The sequence below is a fragment of the Myiozetetes cayanensis genome, unplaced genomic scaffold, assembly GCF_022539395.1.
Source record: "Myiozetetes cayanensis isolate MyiCay16 unplaced genomic scaffold, myiCay2020 scf1, whole genome shotgun sequence".
NCBI classification, from domain to species: Eukaryota; Metazoa; Chordata; class Aves; order Passeriformes; family Tyrannidae; genus Myiozetetes; species Myiozetetes cayanensis.
The window spans coordinates 146,196,669-146,220,968 of record NW_026086604.1 but is presented as its reverse complement, the minus strand read 5'-3'; the positions used below and the strand labels follow the sequence as shown (position 1 = coordinate 146,220,968).

At 39.0% G+C, this 24,300-nt stretch overlaps 1 protein-coding gene across 1 annotated transcript in view; it reads right to left on the bottom strand.

The window, feature by feature from the left end:
* Nucleotides 1-24,258, bottom strand: part of WDR48 (WD repeat domain 48) — a 31,775-nt gene extending 7,517 nt beyond the window's left edge. Inside the window, exons 1-18 of the mRNA XM_050319365.1 lie at nt 24,175-24,258; nt 15,920-16,060; nt 15,517-15,595; nt 15,160-15,242; nt 14,912-15,041; nt 11,255-11,343; nt 10,300-10,401; nt 9,719-9,943; nt 8,215-8,289; nt 7,786-7,888; nt 7,380-7,477; nt 6,789-6,896; nt 6,313-6,409; nt 5,698-5,793; nt 3,526-3,631; nt 2,003-2,090; nt 1,354-1,430; nt 118-310 (exon numbers count right to left, since the gene is read on the bottom strand). Of these exons, the coding sequence (XP_050175322.1) occupies nt 118-310; nt 1,354-1,430; nt 2,003-2,090; nt 3,526-3,631; nt 5,698-5,793; nt 6,313-6,409; nt 6,789-6,896; nt 7,380-7,477; nt 7,786-7,888; nt 8,215-8,289; nt 9,719-9,943; nt 10,300-10,401; nt 11,255-11,343; nt 14,912-15,041; nt 15,160-15,242; nt 15,517-15,595; nt 15,920-16,060; nt 24,175-24,222 (1,938 nt within the window). The 5' untranslated portion in view covers nt 24,223-24,258. The remainder of the gene's footprint in view (nt 1-117; nt 311-1,353; nt 1,431-2,002; nt 2,091-3,525; nt 3,632-5,697; nt 5,794-6,312; nt 6,410-6,788; nt 6,897-7,379; nt 7,478-7,785; nt 7,889-8,214; nt 8,290-9,718; nt 9,944-10,299; nt 10,402-11,254; nt 11,344-14,911; nt 15,042-15,159; nt 15,243-15,516; nt 15,596-15,919; nt 16,061-24,174) is intronic.
* Between the last annotated feature and the right edge of the window lie 42 nt (nt 24,259-24,300).

Below are 24,300 nucleotides of genomic sequence, written 5' to 3'. Positions count from 1 at the left end.
GTTTTAAAGGTAGCAGATAATCTACAGAACATTTCAAGTTCAGGGTTCAAAAATTCATAACCAATTCATTGCTAGACGTTGGTTTTGATCACACGCTAAAACACCCAAGGAACTTACCTGGTCCTGGCACAGAAGTTCAATCTTCTCCTCTGCTAGCACAGCGATGTCCTCCTCTTTTTCTTGTTCTCCTGTTTTTTCATTGTTGGAAGAGCTGGTTGTCTGAGACTCATTATCCAAGTTTATGATTTTCTCATACACGTGTTCCATCACTTTCCTCACCTGAAGCATGTCACTTGCTGACAGTCGGTCTCTAGATAAAGGGAGAGAATTATGTGAGGAAAAAACTTGAGAAATTATATTTTTTACCCTCACAATACCTTAGTCTGTAGCAAACTATAGTCTCTTTATAATAGAAAGTTTAATAGTGAATTATCAGGATCATCCAGAATACCAGGATCACAACAGCTATTTATCCAAAGAGTCTTACAGAAAAGTGGTAAGATATTCAAAGGATTAGATTAAAATCAAAGCTTAGATGAAGAGTATTGCACTCCACCCTAATTCTTTCTATTGGAAGGCATTAGTAGAAGGTCAGAAGATTTAGAATTACAGAGCTAAGCCAGAAAATGCTGTTCACCCCACTCCATTAACAGAAGGACATTCTCCTGTAATAAGCAGCAGCACTTTTTCCACAAAGGACACAAAAAGCCTGTGAAACTCCTCTTTCAACAAACAGTCTCTGATGTGAAAAACTCAGTAAAACATAATAGAGAAACCAGGTGTTTGTGTAAACTACTGAAAACTGTTCTATATAAATGGCAGGCATACTGTCTATGACACTCAAGTCACATCAGAGTTGTCGATTTACAACCTACACAGCTCCCAGTTACATCTCACGTGACTGGTAGACTATATTGCACTGCCTACTGTCAGGTTTTGTACCTTTTCTTTTTAAAAAGCTACCATTCACTACTGTTAGCAACAGGAAACATAAAACTGGTTCTGAACACAGTAGCAATCTATTAGTTCCTCTGTTTTCTGATTAAGTATCACAAAAGACAGGAAATCTCATTTCAGTAATTAGTTCTTAGACATTTCTTAGCATAAATTTGAACAACTGACCACCAAACCCAAAAGACACCTCTAGTTCTTTCAAATATTCTGATATAACTCAATGCTTCAGAGCAATGCTGCTTAAATGATTAGAAAACAGAGAATTAGTTCGGTGGGTGTTTTTTCTTGTTTTGGTTTTGTCTATTTGGCTGGGTTTTGTTTGTTTATTTGTTCTGGTTGGGGTTTTTTAGCATGCAGTTCTCCTTCTGCAGTTTTTCAAGTCCAACATGCATTACTTACTTTTTTAGAGTTTTTGCCCCCGATGATGAATGAGGTTGGAGGTAGAAGGGAATCTTATTGAACTTGGGCATATTTTTCTAGAAGGAAACACATTTGGAAAGTGTTAATTTAGGATGAACCGTTGTCAGCTCCTATTTCCACCAGCTGGTATGTGAAGTATATTCAGCTCCTAATTATAAAAACCCATGAGAGATTCTTAATCAAGATCCCTACCACAGCCAACTTCCAAATTACTCATACTCCTGAGACACTTCAATTTAGATGATGCACAGATCATTGAGCTTCTGAATGTAAATTATCAGTTATTTCAGAGGCAATTAGACAGTATCAAAAGACAGCAGCAATATGAAGTGTATTCTCTGTTCCTGAGCTCCTCACTTGAAAAGGATACCAATTATGCACAGGGCTTTGAATTCTTTTCTAAGACTTTATGTCTGAAGAAAGTGAGCAAAAATACATTAACTAGACACATGAAAAAATCATGAATCTCAAAGGGTCTTGAATACAGACCTCGAGGTCACTTATTTTGAATACAAACAGAGCATAAATTTAAAACGTAATTTCAGACACTGCACAATTAAAAAAATCGTAGTACATCTTAAAAAAAAAGCCACAGTAAAAAAGCAACACTTATGCACACAACACTTACATCCACAGTGATGTCAATAACCCATTGTGGCACAGTTTCATTAAGAAGCATAGACTCGGTTTCTCCACCTGAATCCCGACATAATAACCTAAGACACACAGAAATAACCTCTGTGAATGAAAACAATTATTGCCATTTGCATTAAGAAACCTTCAGAAGAGGACCTGCCCTTTTAATGGGCAAGGAGAGCTTGAACTTTGTTAGCATCATCTGACTTATTGGGGAAGTGATCACTTCTTTTCTGTAAAGACAAGAAGTAGCTGTAGGAAAACAGATCCCAGAGCAGAAACAGGGAGTAGGATCTTAGGAAACTGAGGCCATGACACTGAGAAAATTTAAGAACCTACTTTGCTCTGGATTGTGTATGTTTGTGTGTTGAAGAACGATACTGCCAGGAGAAGGGGAAAGGCACCTGGCATAAAGCAATTCTTTTCTGCTTCAAATAAACGAGCTTTGATTTAAAGCATCTGCTAAGGCCTCACCAAATCAAAAGAATAAAACCAATTTTAGGAAATGTGCACAAACAATGATGAAACAAAGCCAGATAAAATTTTATAAATTCCAGTGAGATATTTTGTCAGAGTCCTACAAGCCATCTTATAGGTCCCATAAGTGTGGCTTGCTCCCTCCAATGGGGTCTTCCCAGTGTTCTCCTAAGAAGAGGCTGTGTAAGAGCTAAGATCCACCAGTATAGAATGGAGGCAAAGATTAAGCCTCAGGTACAATTTAAATACATTGATACTGCAGAAAAAAAAAGTCAGTTTACAAAGCTGGAACTGCTTTCCATGTTTTACTGACTAGTTCATGGACTGAAAGTTACATCATTTTTGGGCTTATTCAGCCTGGGAAACAAAAACAACAAAATCAAACATCTCCCATCCCTTAAATTTAAAATCCACTATGTCAGTCACTATCAGATACTTCATAGTGTTTCAAAGCTCAGTATCTGTTTTGCAGCACTAAAGTGTCTCTTATGTAAGAGACATAATTAGGCTTTTTCAGTGTAGAATGAGAAGAGCTAGAAGAGTAATTAGAATATAAAACATTACAACACAGAACCTGTGCTCCTACCTGCTAGAGCTTAGGAGCTTCTAATGGATCATTGGCTGTAATTCTGGGAGCAGAAACCAACTCTCTAGTAAGCAGGATTTCCTGGGATGAGCCATTATTTCTCAAAGACCAGCACAACAGACCCATAAGAGAAGTTCTACAAGAATTTAAATCTAGACTTTTATTCTAAACCAAATTTCAGTTAATCAGTTTGCAGAAAGTGATCTCAAAACTGTGAGACACAGATAAGAACTGTTGTAGAGTTCTTTACAACAGTAAAAACTCTTGATGTTCAAAGTCACATACACAGTTGGACAATGCCAAATTATCATCAACAGCTGCTTATTTTGCCTGCCAAGGGCATGTCTTGAATGTCCAGTACAGAATGAAAGCATTATATTTTGACAGTGTTCCTGCTTGCACAAAGGAAGTGATTGTTTAGTCGCTGAATTTACACTCTTGAGTTTTTATACCTGAACAAAGTGCGTCCTCCAGCCTCACCAAAAATAACTGGTGTATGCGGTGGGACTTGGAAGTATCCATTTCCTTTCTGGACTCTGTTCTCCTGCTCACCATTCACTGTTAGAAAAAGAAACCATCACAGCAGTGAGTCTGCAGTAGGCCTTAAAACTGGGCATCCATAGACCAAAACGTGTCTTTTCCACCTACAGCTAATTTATTTCATAAATTAACAAAATCATAAGCTTTATATAAAATAAGAAAATCCCTATTTCCAACACGCAGCAAGTATATAAGAAGGAACAGCATAGTGTAATGAGATCAAAACAGGTCTGTGGAAGGCCTATTTCAAAAGCCTTTGAGAAAGGGGAAATAGAGCTCAGGAGCCAGAACCCAATTACTAGGTTTTTTTCCATTTCCTTAACAGAATTCTAATTATTGTTCAATTTGTCAAATCCTAATATCAGAAATCAACCAAAGAGACTCGGCTGAGACAAGACTATTCTTCCCTTCTCCCCTGACAGTACAGAACTCTGAAGGATGTTGGCTTTTCTACCTGGATTTGCCAGGTGTCAAAACAGCATACTAGGAAAGCTCAGACTCACAGTTCCTTGAAGTTCCTACATTATAAATTCAATTTATTATAAGCAATTACAACAGGATGGTCTTCAAACACTGAAGAACCTGATTCCGTATCAACGGACAGGATAAGATTGAAGAAAAATCAGCATTACTTATGCCCCTACTGAACAGTGCAGCTTCCAGTCAGTCAGGTATCTTGAAACACAGTGCAGGAGAATTCAGATGCCTGCCTTGCACTTGAGAAAAATCATCTCTGTTACAGTGCAGCATCTAGTTGGTGTATCTGAACATGACGTTGACCTCAAGCAACGTAAGAAATTTAAATGGCACAGTCTCATGAGATGAATGATTCCTTAGCTTGCTAACCAGAAACACATGTAGTGAAAGAAAGGTCAGAAATTGTATTAAGCAAAGAAAATACAGAAAGAAAATCTATATTAGAAGGGACAAGCATGACACTGAAGTTACAGCAAGTGTTTGTTTCCTAGTTTGAAACCATAAAATTTCTCTTACCAGTTGAGAGGAACAACACTGCACATACACACACATATATACACATGTTTATTTAAAATCTTGTTTCTCTACAAAAATTCCAGTGTCCAACTTCATCTTCTCAAGTCACTGCTCAGTGTTAGTTTCCTCATTTTTTTCTTTTGAAACAAAATGAAGACTGATTTTGTATTTCTCATACCTTGTCTGGCTTTAAGCTGCAGATTGCCAATACACAACAGTGTGAGAATCAGCAACTGGATCCAGAAGAGTCTGCCAAGTGCTGTAACTCTCCATGGAGATCGTTTTTGAAAGAAGAAAGTAACTAACTCTTGGTCACAATCTTTGTCACAAAATGGCAAGATACTGCTGAATATACAGTTTCCCAATTGCATTATCTATCTGTAGAAAGTAATTTTTTAATCACTAAAGACCAGACTTTTCAGTCAACTCTGACCTGGCTTGAATTGATTGCAATCTTAGGAGTTACACAGTCTCTTTTATTCTGCCAAATTCACCCACTATCTTACATTTTACATAGCTTGTGCTTTTCATCCCGTGCCTGATTAGAATGAGCATTATTACCTTAAAACACCATTCTAAGGTGGTTTTCTATAGACCTACTCCAGGTATTATTATACCAAAGGTATTTCTTCAAATAAATCTTTCCTTTCTTTTCTTTTGTTCATAACACCTAAAAGAAAACTGGAATTATGTCAAGAAAACACTTGCTAATGTTGAATAACTGAACTATTGCTCTTTGCTGTCATTACCTAGGCTGCTTCTTCTCCAAGTCAAGCATTAGTGTGCCAGTAGCTGTTCTTCATCAAGGCATCATGTTTCTGTAACTTCAGAATTATTTGAATTCTTCTACTCACCTGCTTTTTTAACAGACTAGAGTTCTTAAGATTTTTGCTGATGCTTTCAAAAGTACTTACTTTACACTTTCTGGGTAAAGTAAATTTAAAAGGGCTAAAAGACACTAGTCCATAATGCACAGAGAGATGAGGGTAAGAGAGAGACAAGCAAATATGTTGTGTCTGTTCAAGGAACAGAAATAAATAAACAGAAGGTACAGGCAAATCCTAAAAAAAGGAAAATATTAAAATACTAACCATGGTTCATCTCATTTTCTTCTTCATCCATTGGATTGATATGTGTTCTAGGCCAATACTCCAGAAGTGCTTGCAGCAGAAGCCCTCCGAGGTTTACTGTCAAGACACAGTGAAGTGAAACTTCAGTTGCAGAAAAATTGTTGGCAACGTGATATTCCACATTTGGTCCACAGCCGAAAATTTCCCAAGTGTTTGAGCAGCTCTATTCCCAAAGCAAGCTATTTATGGCACAGAAGTCTGCTTATCACAGTCTCAGAGCTCTATGCTACAATCTTTCAGAAAAAGCTGATTTTAGAATCCCTGCTGTTGGATCACTCACGTGCTGTAACATTCTCTAGATCAGGTCACAGTTACTTTTTCCCTTTCATTTCTTGAAGGTTTGAAACCAAGTTAAGCAGAAAATCTTAACATGATGGAAATGTTTCAGAAAAAAGCAAACATTGTCACTGAAGAATTCATTGTGGAATTTAGTGTTAAGAAAATAACCCCTAAAATCCAACCAGCTACTGACATATGAGGCACTGGAATGCTTCAAAACATGTATACTGGAACTTTTCTGCCTTTTTTTAAAATAAAAATATTATTTAAAAAATAAAAAAATTACTTAAAACTTACATTTTGGATCAGAACCATCTGGACTGCTAAATCCAGCATCCTTTGCTGAAACCCAGGCTGCAAAGCAGTCACTTTCATCCAAAGTAATTGTCAACATCTGTTGACAAAAGACAACCAGGGAGAGGAATGCAATAGTTGTTTTGGATTAAACAAGTCTATAAATTTATAATTTTGTTCACACTTCACTGGGATTACAAACCAAAGAATTTCTAAATGCATGGCAGCACACACTGTTTACCAAACTGTATTAATACATAATTGGTATTGGTGGAACATACCACAAGGGAAAATATAATAAAAAAAATCTGTTATTCAGACTAAGAGCAGGGGTAAGATTTGCTGTTTTACTTAAAAATAAGTCTAATCCATCAGATAAGCAATGAACATTCTTCTAACGTTATAACAAACGAAAAGCTTTGTGAACAAACAGCATATGAAATGACATTAGAAAAACAGATGTAGGAGCTGTATCTCACCCCAGTTTTCAAGTCCACTGAGAACCAGTTTGGCACATACACCATTTTAAATCTCTTCTTAATTTCTTCCTCAAAGTCTACTTTCCCAAGGTCTTCAACTTTACATGCCTGCACGCCAAAACAAATTTCGAATCACATCAACACCCAGATCTTTAACTTGACTTTCATACACACGTGGAATGATTAGGACTTGTGATCTCTCCAGGAGTACTGCAGCCCAGAAACATGAAAGTTAAAGGTTCAAATTTTTCTCAAAAAATTGAACTATAGTTTATGTGGTAAGTAATTTTTATTTCAAATCTAGCAAATTCAGATCAACTACTGCAATGGGAACAGCACTGAGTGAATTTGTGGGTGAATTCAAGGGTCTGAATTTCAGGTGTCTGCCTCACATCAGGCAAAGATGCAGAGAAGCTCAGAAATGCCCCCCTCCCTTTTCAAAAGCCAAACGTTGCATGATGTCTTGAGACAGAAAGAAGACTTACTTTCTACCATAGGAATCTCACACACAAAGAAATATATATATATAAAAAAGGGAAAAAATAAATAATCATCCAGCAGTAGAAACTTAATCTGAAATAATATACCTACCTTCAAGACATCCCAGTATGCCACATTATTATTTGTGTCTTTGGTTAATATGTGTCTCTTGTCGTTAAGAATGTGGCACTGAATAATACTAGCACCCCCTGGCAAACAAACAAGAATTGAGGTCACTACTTATTTTCAGTCATTATTCTTTCTAATATCACAACAAATTGTGCAGCAGTACACAACACATGTACTGTTTCTTGGTATCACTTTTTTATGTAAGAATTGGATGCCACCAAGGTGTAAACACTATTGTAACTAACACTGGATAGACAATACCTACATTGCCTTTGCTTTAGTTCAAATCATAGTATCAAGTATGTAAAAATCTGAGTCAGTCTTAAAGTGTATAATTTCTGCTAATGGTAACAGATTTTATAAGGTCCTCTGGAAAACAGCTGTTTACCTTTTATAACTTGGTCAGGCTGTGTGCACAAGGGTGGTATGGGATTGGTACAATCATTATCATAATCTCCTGATGCTCTAAAATTATGAATTCCCTTCAAAGTCTAAAGAAAGAAACACAATAATGACACATTTATAATAATCTATAAACTCTGTTTTTATATATAACAACTGCCAGTTCATGCTGCTATTTAGATGTTCACTGTCCAGTTCCAAGAAAGATAATTTATTTCTAAAAGCACCATAAATAGAGAGCAAAGGAAGTAATTCAAAGCCTAATGCCTTTTGATCAATCTCAATATTAACATTTTATTATTTTTTTATAAAGAAACCTTACAGATCACAGTAAGTCACAGTCAAATTACAAACCAAGACTGCAATTATCAAGACTACTTAACTGAAATCACAGACTGTAAAATATATCCCTTACCCATTTATTCACAGAGGATTTAGTTGTTGCAACCCAAAGTGCTGGAGGAGGATCAGCTGATCTATCAAGTTCCATCTAAATAATAAAACACAGAAGCTTTCAGTCATGCTTAAATTAGTTTTCCTTTGATAATTAATATTGGTCTGTGTAGACTTGCTCCCATACTTGGAAGTATCTCAGGAACAGCACTACTTTCAGTTTACTACAGAAATACAAAGTTTAAAGGAAAGAAACTAAGCTGAAATATCTGAGAATGCAGAGACATTGTGTCAATTATTCAACAAATAGATTCTGGACATGGATAATAGTAGATGCAAGGTGTCTAAATAGCCCAGCATTTAAAGTTGCTTCTAGCAAGATGCAATCTTGTCTAATGGACAGTTTGATAAGCACTGTGTTTTCTGAATTCCTTTGCATTTAGACACTTCATATGGTTAAAACGAGAACATCAGAAGTTCTGTACTAATTAACTGATTAACTTAATACTTTTGGCTCTGCCATTTCTTAGCCAGTAATAAATCACCGTAGCCAAGCTATTACAGACCCCTTCTGATCTCTGTGCAGCTTGACCATACTCTTCATTTCCCATTTTGAACTAAAATTTCCCAGACTGTGACCTTTTCAGAGCTAAATTAGTATAGCCAAGACTGGATTTGAACATAGCCAGAGTTCACTCACAAGGAAAGCCAGACTGCCTGTATCTGTAGGTATCTCTTCCAACTGCACCCTCCTTAAACACCTACAGGTTCCAGGGTCACGTTACAGTTACAAAAAATGAAACATCGTTTTTTGTAACATGTTACAAAACATGTTACAGACAACAAAAAATATCCAAAAAGCAGCCTCTTCAGAAGACTCAGACTTGCACATGCAGTTTTCTCCAAGAACACATCAAGTTTCAGTGCTCAAAAAAACCACCATCAACTTTACTCCTGGTTCCCCTGAGTATGCAACAGATTCTAACACAGTCCTGAGCACATATGTTGCTGCTAAGAAAAATCTGTTTTTGTACAAAGCCTTGGCAATGCCAGCTCAGTTTCTTAAAACTGTACTAGAGCCTGATAAACTCAACTTTTCATGCCTAAAGCACATTCAATTTCAGTAATACTTCAATTTGCATATTTTCAGTAGCTGCCAGGCATCTATCTTCTTCAGACAATTAAGCTTCAGATGCAATTTAGGAGACAAAGCCAATCTACTAAGATGTGGCACAGCAAGCACTTGTTACCCAATGCACGTTCCTTCTATCAACTTACATCACTCAAGCCACTGTTTCGTTAGACAACATGCAACTACCCTTTTACACTGAGAGGGTGATGGAGCACTGGCACAGGTTGCCCAGAGAGGTTGTGAATTCTCCATTCTTGAAAATATTCAAAAGCCATCTGGACATGGTGCTGGGCAATCAGCTCTGGTGGTCCTCCTTGATTTGCAGGGGGACGGACCTCCAGAGGCCACTTCCAGCCTCAGCCATTCTGTGATTCTCTGAATTAAACTCAATTACCTTAAGAACTGGTGCTTTTTCTTCACAGATAAGCACACGGATATCAGGATTTCGTAAATCTGTACAGTAAATCTTCCTGTCTCTTCCTCCTGAATAAACATGAGTGAAGGCTTCATTGACCTGCAGAGCCCAAACACCTTCATCATGGACTCGATACGTGGCTATGCATCTCTGCTGCCCAAGCGACCACAGGCGGATAGTCCCATCAGAGCTGCCTGAAAGACACTGAGCAACAACCATCATACTTCAATCAAGCACGTATTTCAGTCTTTCAAAATACTGTCTTTTCCACAAAAAGCTTTGAAAATTCTTATGGTTATATTTTCACATGAAGATGGTGCCAAACGAAGACAGGCAAATAACAACTCTAGTCACAGTTTTATGTAAACAACCCCCTCCATACCCGGATGAACCTGTAATAAAACACAACTTTCACCCATCATCTTCCCTCCCTTAATCACTAAATATCTGTAATACTTGTAATCCTTCTGTAATCCATGACATAAAACAATTATATCGAAAAAGACTAATGACATTTCTGCATTCTCCGAAATGCCTTCAGCTCAGGTTAAAGCACATACCTGGGTGCCATCTCTGTTCAACAACAAAGCTTTCACATTGTCTGTGTGCCCTTTGAGTTTCATTAGTTTTGCACAAGTTCTTGGATCCCACACCCTTAGAACCTGCGGAAACAGAAAGTGCATAACTGGAATTAATACCAATCTTCCCACCAACATTTGCTCTGCAGAAATTAAAGGCTTTCCCAAATGAATTAATCTGAGCATACAGAAAACCATCGCTGTAACCATACATTAGAAAGAGACAGACATTATGCAAGTCTAGTGATCAGATGTGATCTTCTCTTGATTTTAATTTAATTTATTCTGGCTTCTTCAGTCTTAGGAAATAAAAAAATGGAAGTAACAGTAAACAGGATAGTGTGATGGGGGTGAAAAAGATTCCGAGAAAAGATGATTCATCGGTGTGTCCTGTTTTCATTTTTATATTGTCTTGGAAATAAAATTCTCTCAAGGTTAGATTAGGTAAAAAAACAACTTACAGGGACTTAAGCATGTTTCACTTTCCTTTACAACAAAGAACAAGGCTGTCTTTTGGGGACACTTGAACTTCATTATCTCACTTCATTTCCCACTTCCTGAAGGGATCTCACAAATTGATGGCACCGTTTCTTTCCTACCTGCAGCAACTGCTTCAATTTTTATAATCATCTGAGTCATGTGCCCCCAAAAATCAGAGCTCTTGTGGTGAAATGTAACGATTTCTGACAAAGAGAATGTTACACAAGATGATCTGATTGTCCCCCTGTGTATGAAAGCTGTATGGATATGTGACTTCCTCAGACTGAGGCAGGATTTGTATCCTACACTTGCATTCCCACTTAAAAGAAAAAAGTGTTTCCACTCACTATTGAAACCACAAAAGCTGCTACAGGCATGACACTGAAAATGAAGAAAACTGTCTCTCTATACTACACTTTGAACTGAAGTGGAATGACTCTTACCAAATTTTGCTTACCTTTTCAGTGGACCCTGATACAATAACTGTTCCCATTTGATTCATCGCAAGGCTGTAGATTGAGTCTTTGTTCCCACTCAGGGAAGAAGCTATTAAAAAAAAAATTACATATTCAATTTTAATGCTGTTATTTGAAAAAAAATGAACATACTTATTCATTCAAAACCGGTATTTTAATACCCTTTGATTCATGAAAATAGTGCCATTCTAGCCCATATACTGATTTGCTTTAAAAAAAAGAAAGACTATAGTCTGAATACTGCAAGGAAAACCCAGCCCAATTCTTAATTTACTGGTGCATAAAAACAACCCCTCAGATTCATGGTCATTACAGTCCTGGTGCACTTTTGGCACCATAATTCAGTGCCAAGACCATCAAGCTATTCTTTCTCAACTACTTTATTGGAGTATGATACTTCTACGTGATCTTGTAACACACAGCATTTGGATTTAAGAGCAAAAATTTTCTTTCCAAGCCAAGTAGCAGTAAAATTCTACATTTTATATTAAAGGCTCTTCTCCTCGTTCAGCAGAGATGCAGAGAAGTTACAGTGCAGTGCTGCAATGTGTTACTTGAGCACGGATGCTGCCTCTGAGTTTGGGCAAACCATATGCCAGCTCTTTAGCATCACACCTACCATCAGAGTTGAGGAATTCTGTGCCATCTAGGCTAATCCACTTTTGGAGAGAGTAAAATACCAGTCCCTCAACTGAGAAAAGCACAGACACAGCAAGTGAAAGTCATCTATTTAGAGAGCACAATCAAGCAGTTCATTAAGCCTCAAAATCCATACCATCAGTATGCCAAGAAGGCTGAGAATAGCAACAAACTGCAAGGTCAGCGAAAACGTGAAACTTCACATAATGATTTATGTATATCATGGAGCTAAGTTTCCAACACAGCATTTGTAACCTAATATCGTAATATAATACTGCCTTTTGTCACAGTGGAGGAACCTGTGTCAGGGAAGGTTTAGGTTGGATTGTGAAGAGGTTCTTTAGCCAGAGGGCAGTTGGGCACTGAACAGGCTCCCCAGGGAAGTGGTCATGGCACCAAGCCTGACACAGCTCAAGAAGAATTTGGAAAACAACTGTCAGACACACAGTATGATTTTTTGGGGTTGTCCTGTGCAGAGCCAGGAGTAAAACTCAATGATCCTTGAGGGTCCCTTTCAATTAGGGTTATTCTATAATTCTGTGAAGCACTATGCAGTTTTACTTTAGGGTCCTCTTAGTCACCAGTTATGGTTATCCAAATGTAAACTGTCAACGAAATATATTTACTCAGAGGCAAAATATAGTGAGAATCTTCCACTATCCACAGAGAACAGGTAAAGGCAAAATGCAGAACTGAAGACTCATGGAGGTTAGCACACTGTTCAACAACCATAATAATTCAGGAGAGGAAGATAACACAGAGTTATCAAAAGCTGGATATCAGGAATGGAAGAGAGAATCTTAAATGTACACAAGCAAAGTTTATGCCAGAACAAAAAACAAAGCTCAACTCCATCCTCTTCTAGAAGGGACTTCTTGTCAAAAGCAAAATCTCTCTGCTTAATTTGAGTTATGGCTGTGCTGACTGAGAGACTCTTTAAAAATAAGATTCCTCTTAATGCCATCTTGTGTACATTGCTTCCAGGCAATCAGATGGGAAATTAATGTACAAGAACAAGCTTCATTTGTACTCTGAAAAAGAAAATTATACTGTTTCAAAGGACTTGGGAAAACAGCTTCTTTGAGGATATTTACTGTGTTCTTCCCAACAGAAACACTACTATTTGGGAGCACTAAAAAAAAAGAAAAACAACTCCTCTGATTCCCTTTCCTCCCCCTCATGAAGTATTTGTGTTCTAACTCTAGAAATGCAAATTTACCCCTGTCATCTTAGAGGTCATGTCTCCACTTCCATTTGATCTTTGGCAAAAAACAAGTGTCAGCTCTGCAGTACTCCTCATCTCTGATTTACTTGAATCATTTAGGTTCTGTATCACTGTAGCAGTGTACAAGAAATGCTGTGGGGTTTTTTTAATTATCTCACAACTGAGTTTTCCTATCAGCTCACAAATAGATTCTTCCTTCTAGAACTCTACATTCAAGTAGAATATGGAAAACCTTACAGTTATCAGCAAGGTTTGGCTATAAAGTAACTCTTTCAATGCAAATAAATAAATAAATACAATGATTTTACATTTCTGGGAAATAGAAAGTAAATCTCTTTAGGTAGCTCCAGTTGTGTGCCATTCCAGCACTATTCTGCAGGGCAACACAGCTCACTAGAAGCCATCTCTCTTCCACTGGGCTACTCAGACTTGTCAGCATAAGGCTATACTTGAATTAAAGTCCTGTAGACAGAGCAAATGCCAAACTGACAGTTCTGCCCAGCAGATGCACCTTTGGTTTCAGAAACCACCCAATCCATAAAATTAACACACCTTTCAGAATCATCCAAATACAGCAATTCAAAAAACCCCCCTACAGGCCTGTCTCTTACTTACAGAATCGCATATTCCTGAAATTTCTTAAGAGTATGTTGTGCCACTTCCAAATTTTAGTTTTGCAGCTTTTCGTTGAGTTATTCCTAACCTGTGACTGAGGAAGCAACTATTCTTATTTAGAAAACCCAAGTGTGGCAGTGTGCAAGCTGGTTCTGTTCTTTCCCAATGCATCCATCAGACTGTGCTGTGTTAAAACATCTATCAAACACTAAATGAAAGAGATCAGTCACTTTGAACAAAATTCTTCCAACCTACTTAACAAGCAGCAGACACCTCATTCTGAAAAAACCTGTGGTAAAACAGCCAATACAAATCAGAATGCCCATGACCCAGATCTGTGCTATTGACTGGAGCAATCAAACCCAACTGGACCTGAAGACTGGTGTGACACTTCCCAGAAGAGAAACTTAATCAGCTCTACCCTGATTATTCTAAGAAAGTGGTGTTGGAATTGCTGTGTAAGGAAAGATCTCATAATTTACTATGACGCCTTTACAGGGAGAGGGAAGCAGAACAGATCACTTCCTGAAAGATGATGGTGACATTAGGAGATAATCATGATGAGCAGAATCTACAGTTTCCCCTTGCCTTCCAGTATCTAGTGAGTTATATCTCACCAGTCCATTATCTTTATCAGTGCTTAGTATTAATCTGCATGGTTTTTTAACTAATTTAACTACTAACTTCATTGTTCCGATAGAGAAATTCGATAAATTTGTAAGTCCTGCTTTAGGAGCTGTACTGCAATGTTTTTTCAGCATCCATGCAAACAAAAAACCAATCCCAAATTATAATACACAAAAAACATACAGACACATAATCCAAGAGAAAATTTCTGTGACAGGTTAGTTGAGAAGCAAAAAAGCTTCTCAAGCTAAAGTTCTATCAAGTTTCAGAGAAACCAGCACATCACATTTCAGGAGAAAAAGTTCAAAGAGACTTGTCCTCTATTCTAAATGCCATGACTGCTGGCTGCTCTAGATTTCCAGCTATTATATAACACAACAAACGCATTGATTGTGTACTAAAACCACCTTAAAATTTCTTGCACATTTTTTATGTACCGACAGAAAGAGGCATTTATGGTTTTCAATTGATCTCACAGATTGTGCTACTCAATAAAATGCATTGAATTTGCCTCCCCTCCCCAGGTACCTACTTGTTACAGTGTTATTTGAGGCAGTCAGTGCTGTTAGAGTATTTACATCCCAGAGGAATATCTGTCTGTCCAGCCCAGCAGATGCTACCAGCTCCTTGTCTTTTGCATATGCCAAGGCTTTCACATAATCCTACAATAAAATAAATACAAGAACATGAACTGACCACGTCATCCATTTGAAGCCTACATCTTAATAATGGAAAGAACGGCAGTGATCACACACAGTATTTACAGAAAATGTTTTTCACCTTATGCGTCCTTAGTGTTGACATGCAAAATCCCTTATGTGCATTCCACACTTTAACAGTAGTATCTGAAGAAGCAGATATCACTAAATTGGAAAGAATAAAGACTAAATTTTAGTGGCTTATATATAACTTTCGGGCATATCCATACTACTGTTTTATAAAAAAAGATTGAAACAATCGTTTATATACACATTTCAATTTTCATTAAAATGTCTGCTTACCCTGTTTACCAAATTTACAATAGACATCACAAATTGATTTTACACGCTAAGAAAAGATGGCAAATAATTTAGCAGCAGATAATTTACTTGTATACGGCCTCTGAATGCTGTAGTTCTCAAACTTTCAAGTACTTACATGTTTTACCATTGCAGCAGAGCACAATGTCATTTACCCAATCTGTGTGGTGTTCCATAGATGCTATATAAGGATCTTGCTGCAAATTAAGGAAAAAGAAGTTTATAAAATCTCATCACAAACAGAAAAGATTGTGACGATCGTATCCTGCTGTAATATTTTATTCAACCTTCAAATGGATCTAAAGTTCCCTTATCCAAGGTTGTTTGAAATCACTGTTCCAGAACCCTTTTGTGACAGAACTAAACAGCTATGTGAGGGTACCACAGTATGAGCAATGTTAAAATTATTTTGCTATCATAACAATTGGCAGCTGTTAAAAACCAGTATCAGATGTAGACCTGTGGACAGCTTGCCTAACTTGGAAAAAAAAGGTGTAGACAGGAAGCCTCTTGTGCCTGACCTTGTGCTGATTGACACTCCATATCCTTATGATGGAGTCCCGGCCTGCTGTGAAGAGTCTGTTCAGTGCTGGATCCAGCTGAAGTGCATTTACCCCATTCCGATTGTACTTCTCCACCTCATCTCTAATCACATAGGAGACCTAAAACACAGTTGCACAAGTCCGATTAAGGTATTAAGATGTTGACTCGGCCACAAAACCCAAACATCCAGTTTCATCTTTGTGAGGGTCTTGGGTAGAAAATATGAGGAGTTTTACAAGCATTAAGTCTGTAGGTTTGAGAGTTACCAACACCACCTCAGTCATTTCCCCCTCAAAAATGGGGAAGAGTCACAGAGAAGATATCAGCAGTGCTAGAACTGGAGCCCAAAGGATTATTTAATCATTACAATTCAAGCTTAGTTAGATCCAGAGAATCCTTAGTTCGATTCCCTGCTTCATGTGCATATTATGGGTGCTCTTAGAAAACACACTGAGTTTGTGTCTCACTTCCTAAGAAGGTTCCACAGTTTCCATAGCTGGGATGGCAGTCTTTCCCAGTCTCAAAAGGGAGAGGATATGGTCACTAAGGATTAAAGCACTGAAAGACTGCAGATACAAATTCAAGCTATTTCAGGTGTTATTATTTTTAAACCATTTTTTAAAAACCTACCTACCTATCTGCCAATATAATAAAAAGCTCAAATTTTGACTGCTCTTTCAGATAAATGATTCCTTTAGTTTTTTTCCTGCTGTGTTTGACAGTACTGTGTGTAAAGGTTATTTCGTGGATTTGTCCAGAAACACTAAAAGGATATTTCAGGGGACTCTACAAAGGCCACAGCACTCTCCATTATTACTGTTCAGTAAACACAGTTCTAAGGCACTGCAGTTTCTTCAGAGCTACTCCACTCACACTGTGCTGCAGCTCTCCTGATCCCCAGGTTTACTCAGGGTTTATATGCATTACTCTGAGGAAAGCCCTCACACTTAGGCAAAAGGAGGGGAAGCTGCCAGTTATGCCTCTTCCCATATTCTGTAACACATAATCAGAACAAGGCACAATTTCATGCTTGGTATAATCAAATCTGCTCAGAGCAGGAATCATTTGGATACACAAGTACGAGTGTTTTGAACATGCTTACAGGTAGTCTTGGGCTAGAGATCTGAAAGCAATTTTTCACTCCAATAACTATTAGAGTAGTATAAAGAAAACATTTTCCAGAGCAGATCTCAGTTACACAGAATAAAACCAACAAATTAAAATGTTCAGTGGTCCTTACCACTGAAGAAATATTTTACAGCATCTCAGATTCTGTACCATGAGAACTGGCAGATCCATTTGGTGAATGTGAGCAACACCTCAACTGAATTATCCTGTCCCTGTGCAGCACAGTAAAAGAACTGATGCTTCCAGAAAGCACATGTCCAGTGCTATTCTGTTTGAGAGGAGCTGCAGCAGCTCTTTAGACCAACACAGGAGGATCAAAATTAAGAGCCTCCTGAATCCTTCTGCCTTAATACTCTCCACTACCATTTCACAAGTCCTTTACTAGAGTTATTAATGTTATGTACCAATGCTCTTAAAACACTTTTTGCTCATATTCTGCCAGCCACTCAAAGCCCTTGCAGAGACACAGCTCTTCCTCACAGTTTTAGATTGTGTCCTAATTTCCAATACTTTCAGCTGCTCTCATCCATTCCAGACTCATCCATAACGTTCTTGCTATCCGTGCTCCACCTACACACAGCTTTGGAGACACTACTGAGAGAAGACACCATAAACCACCCATAGCAGCATTATGTTAAAGCACTTCAAAGAGTTCTAAGTTTTTGGGTTTTTTTTAGAGAGCAAGATGCATTTGCAACTCCTCAGTTGGGCTTGATGATATCATGTCTACACTGCTAGAAGGCACATAGACTGCTGGAGTTAAAGGATTTTACAATGTCAAGGTTTAACATGATACAAAGCACAAGGTGAAGGAATGACCACCAAATTCATGCTGCTTCCAAACTCTTTGAGGCAAGCTGATAAAAATATTCAGTTAAAAATACTGTGTGCGAGCAGGTAAGAGGCAAATTAAAGGAATTCAAAATTTAAAGTAGATCAAATTTGATGTTAGTAGGGAGAACAATACAGTGTCAGAGTCAAACTCAGCAGGACCCTTCAGCTCCTGCTTCTCGCAACTGCCAGCAGGATATATTTCGATGAATTTTCAATTTTTGAATTTGTTCCCCTTCTTTCAGTCACCTCTCATATTTGCTATATTTTCAGGTGTAATACAGAGCTCTTGATTCCACTCATAAATAAGACTGTCACACTATGTTAGTCATCCAAGCATTTTAAAGGAGTTTTTTGCTCATACTAATGTTACTTTTTTAATTTAAAGGAGTTCAAGCAAAACAAAGCCCTTAATTCTTTTTAATAACTTCCACACACGAATTAAGTAAAACATCTCTTGGCAAGTATTGTTTTCATTTTGAAAGAACTGGGACACAGAGAGGAGTTACATTGTTTTAGGGTTAGCGAGTCTATCTATGCTGGATCTCAGCACCAGTTCAGCATTAAAATCAACACCATCCTTCTTCCTGGGAGAAACCTGAGAAAGTAGCTCTGCTGTAATAACTGAATTAAACAAGATTAAAATCTTATTTCTTACTATTACTTTTTTTTTCCTGTAAATACGTGACAGCTTTGATGGAAAAAAATACAGCAAAAGAGCTTGACATAAAATTCCCCAGCAGTGACTGCTACTGTTCACAGAATTCAACCAGTTACTTTTGTCTCTGCTCAGACTTACAATTCTACAAAGTTTTATTTACCATCCACATAAGGAGTAGGATTTTTGTTTTCCTGATGAAACTGTCTTAAAAATTTAAGAAATAAGGGCAGAAAGGAAAAGAAATCCCTATTGTATAAAGAATCAGTAATGACCACTGTCTGCCTTTCATGGGAAGAAACTGTGAGGGCCATTTTTTCAGTGATAAAAGTGATTCTCATCCAAATTATGCATGTGCTCCTTAAAATTGTTTTTCTTTTTTAAATTTCTAATACTAAAAACACAAGTAGAGAAAATTAAGATGAAAGAAAACTACTTTGTGGTCGGCAAGCTGATGGGATACCCAACATTTCACATGAATACTGTGATTTGAGCAGTCAGGCAAGTACAAGGCAAGCCACTTGTCCTGAAGAAAGTATGAACTAAGAAAGATGACTATGGCAAAAAGTGGACTCTCCAACTCATGTTGGAGGCCTAATGATATCCAAGCAACTACCCACTGCTTAGATTGAAAATGCTTAATGAAATTTTCTCATCCAGAATAAAAAAAAATGTTAAAAGGTTCACTCCTGCCAAGTAATCATCGAGACTAAAATAAACATTTTGTATATTAAAAAAAAACAGAACAAGACACATGGCATATGTGGCTGAACCAAAAATAACCTCATGAGACATATGCTGAACACCTCAAGGAACCCTTTGGAAAGAGAGATATAACACCAGAAGCATCCAGGCTTGTACTCAAATGTGTTAATTCTACATTAACACAGAGGGGAAAAGTTAAGGGATCCACAAAATCTGTCGAAATGCACTGGGAACTTAAAACTGATCAATAAAAGTGACAGCAACTTGATTTAAAAGAGCTTACACTTGTGTAAGAGTGGTGAACATACATACCCACCAAGGCCACTAAACTAAAAGAAACACTAAGAAGAATAGAGGAAGGTTCTCCATTATCTTCTTATTTGCTGGGGGGAAAGGTCAGAAAGTGCCTTTTTGTTTGGTTGGTTTTTGAGTGTCACTGAGTATAGAAATAAGAAATATTAGTAAATCCAGTGAGTATACAAACAAATACAAAATATAAAGTATATATTCAAGTGCGTGCATGCACAAACATATCTAAAGAACATAAAAGCAGTAAGATTTTGGCTGAGGAGAAACTGCTGTGATAAAATTCTCCTCTGCTCCGGAGCACACACATTTTATCCCTGTATATAAAGTCCTGTGCCCTGCCTGGAAAGGGCTGTGGAGGTCACCAGGAAGTGACGGCTCTGAGCCCTCAGTGGCATTTGTTCCAAGCAGGACAGGCTGGAGAGCCATCCCTGTTGTGCCCAGAGTCAGTGAAAAACCAGAGACAACCCTGACTATGACACAGATCATCCAGGGTTTACTGCCACCATCCGAGAGGGACAGGATTTGTGGGATATGGGACATTTTAATAATGACCCAGGTCTTTGACAGCAACTCTGCTGCAGCTTTTATAAACTCCCCATGAACAAGAATCTTTCACAGCAGCACAGCACAAAAAAATCACAAGGGGATGGGCTCTCACTATAAAGAGTTTATGGGATTCAGTACCCTAAACGGATCAGGATTAATCATTTTAATGACTACCTAAGAGCTCCAGAGATAAAGCTTCTGTCAACAGATGCATTTCAGAACACAAAGACAAGTGAATTTCTTGCAGGACCTACGATGTGTTTCTTGCATGGATGAGTGTATCAGCTGATCTGGAGTCTTGTTACCCTTGTTACAGGACGTGTCTTATAAGAGATTTTACCTTCATAGATGGGTAAAATCCACTATTAAAAATACCACCACACCATCATGTGGAGGAAACAGTGACAAGCGGAGCTCTGAGGACACTCATCCCTTTAAGTAGAAAAAAAAGAAATTCCACAAGGCAAATATTACTGTGAACAATTAAAAAAAAAAAAAAAAGATATCTCATGGAGGATTCCATGAGATGGTAGATGAATTGCATTCAAAATGGGAGTAGCAGCAGTTAAGCAGCAAGAAAAAAAAAATCTATTGCCTTAGTATCTTGGTAGAGCATATGCATCCCTAAAAATATGGATTTTAATTAAGAACATATTATTTGAATTCTTATCAGGGTCTTCAGGCTATAGAATAAAAGTAATGGAAGACATTAAAAAAAATCATTTTATCCTTTTCTAATGGAATCAACTTACTGGCTATTTGATTGCTTAAGGGTTTTATATGAAATAAATATAATTTACAAATATAACTTGTATATTTACTACATATAAAATATAAAAAATAATACATATAAAATCTAGTAAGTTCCAGTAGTAGTGCATAAAGACGACCAATTCAGTGCAAAAAGATCACAGAATCTTAGAATGGTTTCGCTTGGAAGGGACCTTAAAGTTCACCTTGTTCCACTCCCCTGCCATGGGCAGGGACACCTTCCATTAGACCAGGTTGCTCAGGGCCCCATCCAGCCTGGCCCTGAACAATTCCAGGGATGGGGCATGAGATCATCTTATTCTGTACAAGGCTTAAAGACAAAAAGTACTGAAAATTCAATAATTTTATAAGGATGCTGATCCAAAACAGTTATGGCAAAATTCCCACATGTTGTCAACAGGTTTTGAGTGTGGGGGTAAATTTATTCTGGCCAGGGAGCAAGTTTGGGAGAGCAGACACAACACAACCCCTTAAGGGCAGCTACTTCAAGCCACCTGCTGAGAAGTGGCTTCATCTGGATTTAATTCCCAGGAACAGATCTGAAAGTACAGCATACAGCCAAGAGCAGTGTCTGACACACCTCTGCATCCTCATCCCCTTCCCAATTCAGACAACCTCACTCCTGCAGCCCTCAGAGAAGCCAAGCTAAGCTTAAGAAACACCTGTCACTGGACATTTCCAATGCCATTTAAATAATTAAACTTCTTTCCTTTTTCTATGCATGGAATTTATTTTGAGGCCTAAAGCATCTACTCTGATTAAACCCTTAGAAACATAAAACTATATGCAGAAACACCCTAAACTGACTATTTTGGAGGGTTTTGCTTACCAGTAAAACTGGTGCATCCAAGATAATAATAGCTCTGATTTCCATAAACTTCATCCATGTAAGGAATCAAGTACTTTCATACCCGAGAGGTGTTTTTTGAAAAAGCTTCTCATAGCCTCATACATCTGGGACAAATTTCTCCCTCTGTCCGTCTGTCTCTGATAGTTTCATGTAGCAGCACCCTAAATGCTCAGCCATTGGCAAGCAAAATAATTCATGAGTGGTTTTATATTTCCATTAGCAGCTGATGGATAAAACAGCCACTTACCATTCAACTACACAAACAGAATCCTGTCTCTGACCGAGCAGGTGAAACAATAAGAGGGCAAGAAAAAAACACCAATAGCTTCTGCTCAAGGCTTTATAAATGTTTATTATGGAATGGTTTGGGTTGGAAAAGACCTTAAAGGTCATCTTGTTCTTACCCCCTGCCATGGCCAGGGACACTTTCCACTAAACCAGGTTGCTCTAAGCTCCATCCAACCTGGCCTTGAACACTTACAGGGATGGGGCATCCACAGTTTCCTTGGAAAACAACCAAAAAACTGCAGATCTAGACTTCTGATGCACCAGTTGAGACACAGATCACTGCAGCAGTACATGAAGTGGAAAAAAAAAAAAAATCACAAAACCCAATGAGAACAGAAAAGAAGACATCATAAACCAGCACAAAACCACCCGTAAAAACAAGCTTTTGAGCTAAGTAATGCATGGAAAACAAATGTAGTAGTAAATAAGGAAACAACGTGCTCTTTGATGCATGCTGCTGTCAGGGAAATACTCTTTCATAAATAGGACACATCAAAGAAATATCAAGGTATAATAAAATCCCCTTCCTTAGGAGTGCAACCTGCAAAAACTTGTTTATGGCAGAGGCAATCAAGTCAGTAAAGGGATATTACACTTGGGATTTTTTGTATTTTAAAGAATGTCCAAGGGATTTTCTGGTAGAGTAAGGGAATTCTTTATACAACAGCGACTGAGTGCTTCCCTTAACCACACAAAACACTAAGGGTTCTAAAGAGGTGCACTCTTCCTCTGTGTGGTAAAAGTCAAAAGATGTGTTCAAAAACCAAACCCACCTCCGTTTGGAAGGATCTTAATGCTATTCCAAGCTTAATCAATATTTTATTTGATCACAGTGGATAGATACGGCTGAAACTTGCACTTGCCACTGGACAGCCTTGCACATTGATAAAGCATTAAATCTTTTCCACAGTGAAAGCTGTAAAAATGCCTTAAGGGGTGGCAGCATCACAAACAAACAGCAAAACATTCAGAATCATAAAATAAAACCATTTTCATGACTTTTATTGTTAAAGAATCTTGACTTTTCATACACACTTCGGTAATTCCAGTCTCTACCAAGGCTACAATGATGTACCCCTAACTACACATGAGCCCACACCTCTGAGTCTAATCCTTTGTCAGGTGTGCTCTACACCCTCCAGACTGTCTGTGACACAGGTTTCCTTCAGCAAATGCTGCCAGGAGCTGGGAAGGACCTAATTTTGAATTCTGAACAGAAAAGGTCCTATTCCCTGCTCATGTGTGCAAAGGGCCAGCGTTTAACAGAGACAAGGCACTAATCAGAAGTCAAAGCAGCGGTAAGATGCAAAGCAGATCATAAAATGGTTTGGGTTGGAAGGGGCTTTAAAGACCATCTGTTTCCAATGCCCTGCCACGGGCAGGGACAGCTTCCACTAGACCAGGTTGCTCAAAGCCCCAGCCAACCTAGTCCTGAACCCCTCCAGGGATGGGGCATCCTCAGCTCCTCTGGGCAGTCTGTTCCAATGTCTCACCAGCCGCACAGTAAAGAATTCTTTCTAACACCCAATTTAAACCTAAACTCGTTCAAATCGAACCCACTCCCCCTTGTCCCGCCACTACAAGCTCTTGTTAGTAATCTTGCCCATCTTCCCGGTAAATTCCCTTCGGACCTGCCAGCCCGGGCGCTCCTGCCCTTGGGTCTGATGTTCCAGACGGGAAACGCACACCCGAGGAGATGTTCTCACCCTGCTCCAGAGGGAAACACAGCGGGTCGAGCGGCAAGGAACCTGCAGCTCCGCCGCTGCTGGGAGTTCACGTTACAGCCGAGGCGGGGCTGCGGGGGAGGGTCACAGGTCCCTCGGTCCCAACTTCACCTCCCGCTGTGGATCACCTCCCAGCCTTCGGATCAGGGCTGGTCCAGCTCTGCCTCCTGCGTGTCCCGACCCCGCCGGGCAGAAAGCGGCGGGCTCACCCTCAGTCAGCCGCTCTCCCCCGGCGGGCTCTGGTGAGCGACACCGGGGGCGTGCGGCGGAGCCTGCCCTCACCGCAGCGCTGCCGTGAGAGAGGGGCGGCCGCGCTGCCACGGAGAAACCCCCAGGCCCTGACACCGCGCGGGCGCTGCCGCAGCCCCCCCCGCGAGGGTCCGGGCTCCCGCTGGGGCCGCCGCGGCCCCGCCGCGCCCTCACCTGCACTTTGCGGCGCCCCGCCGCGTTCTGCCGGTGATGCGCCGCCATCTTGCATGTTGACACTGTGGCGTCATGTCCGACCGGAAGCACCGCCCCCCGCGCGCCCCGCCCGCCCTCGGGTTTTAT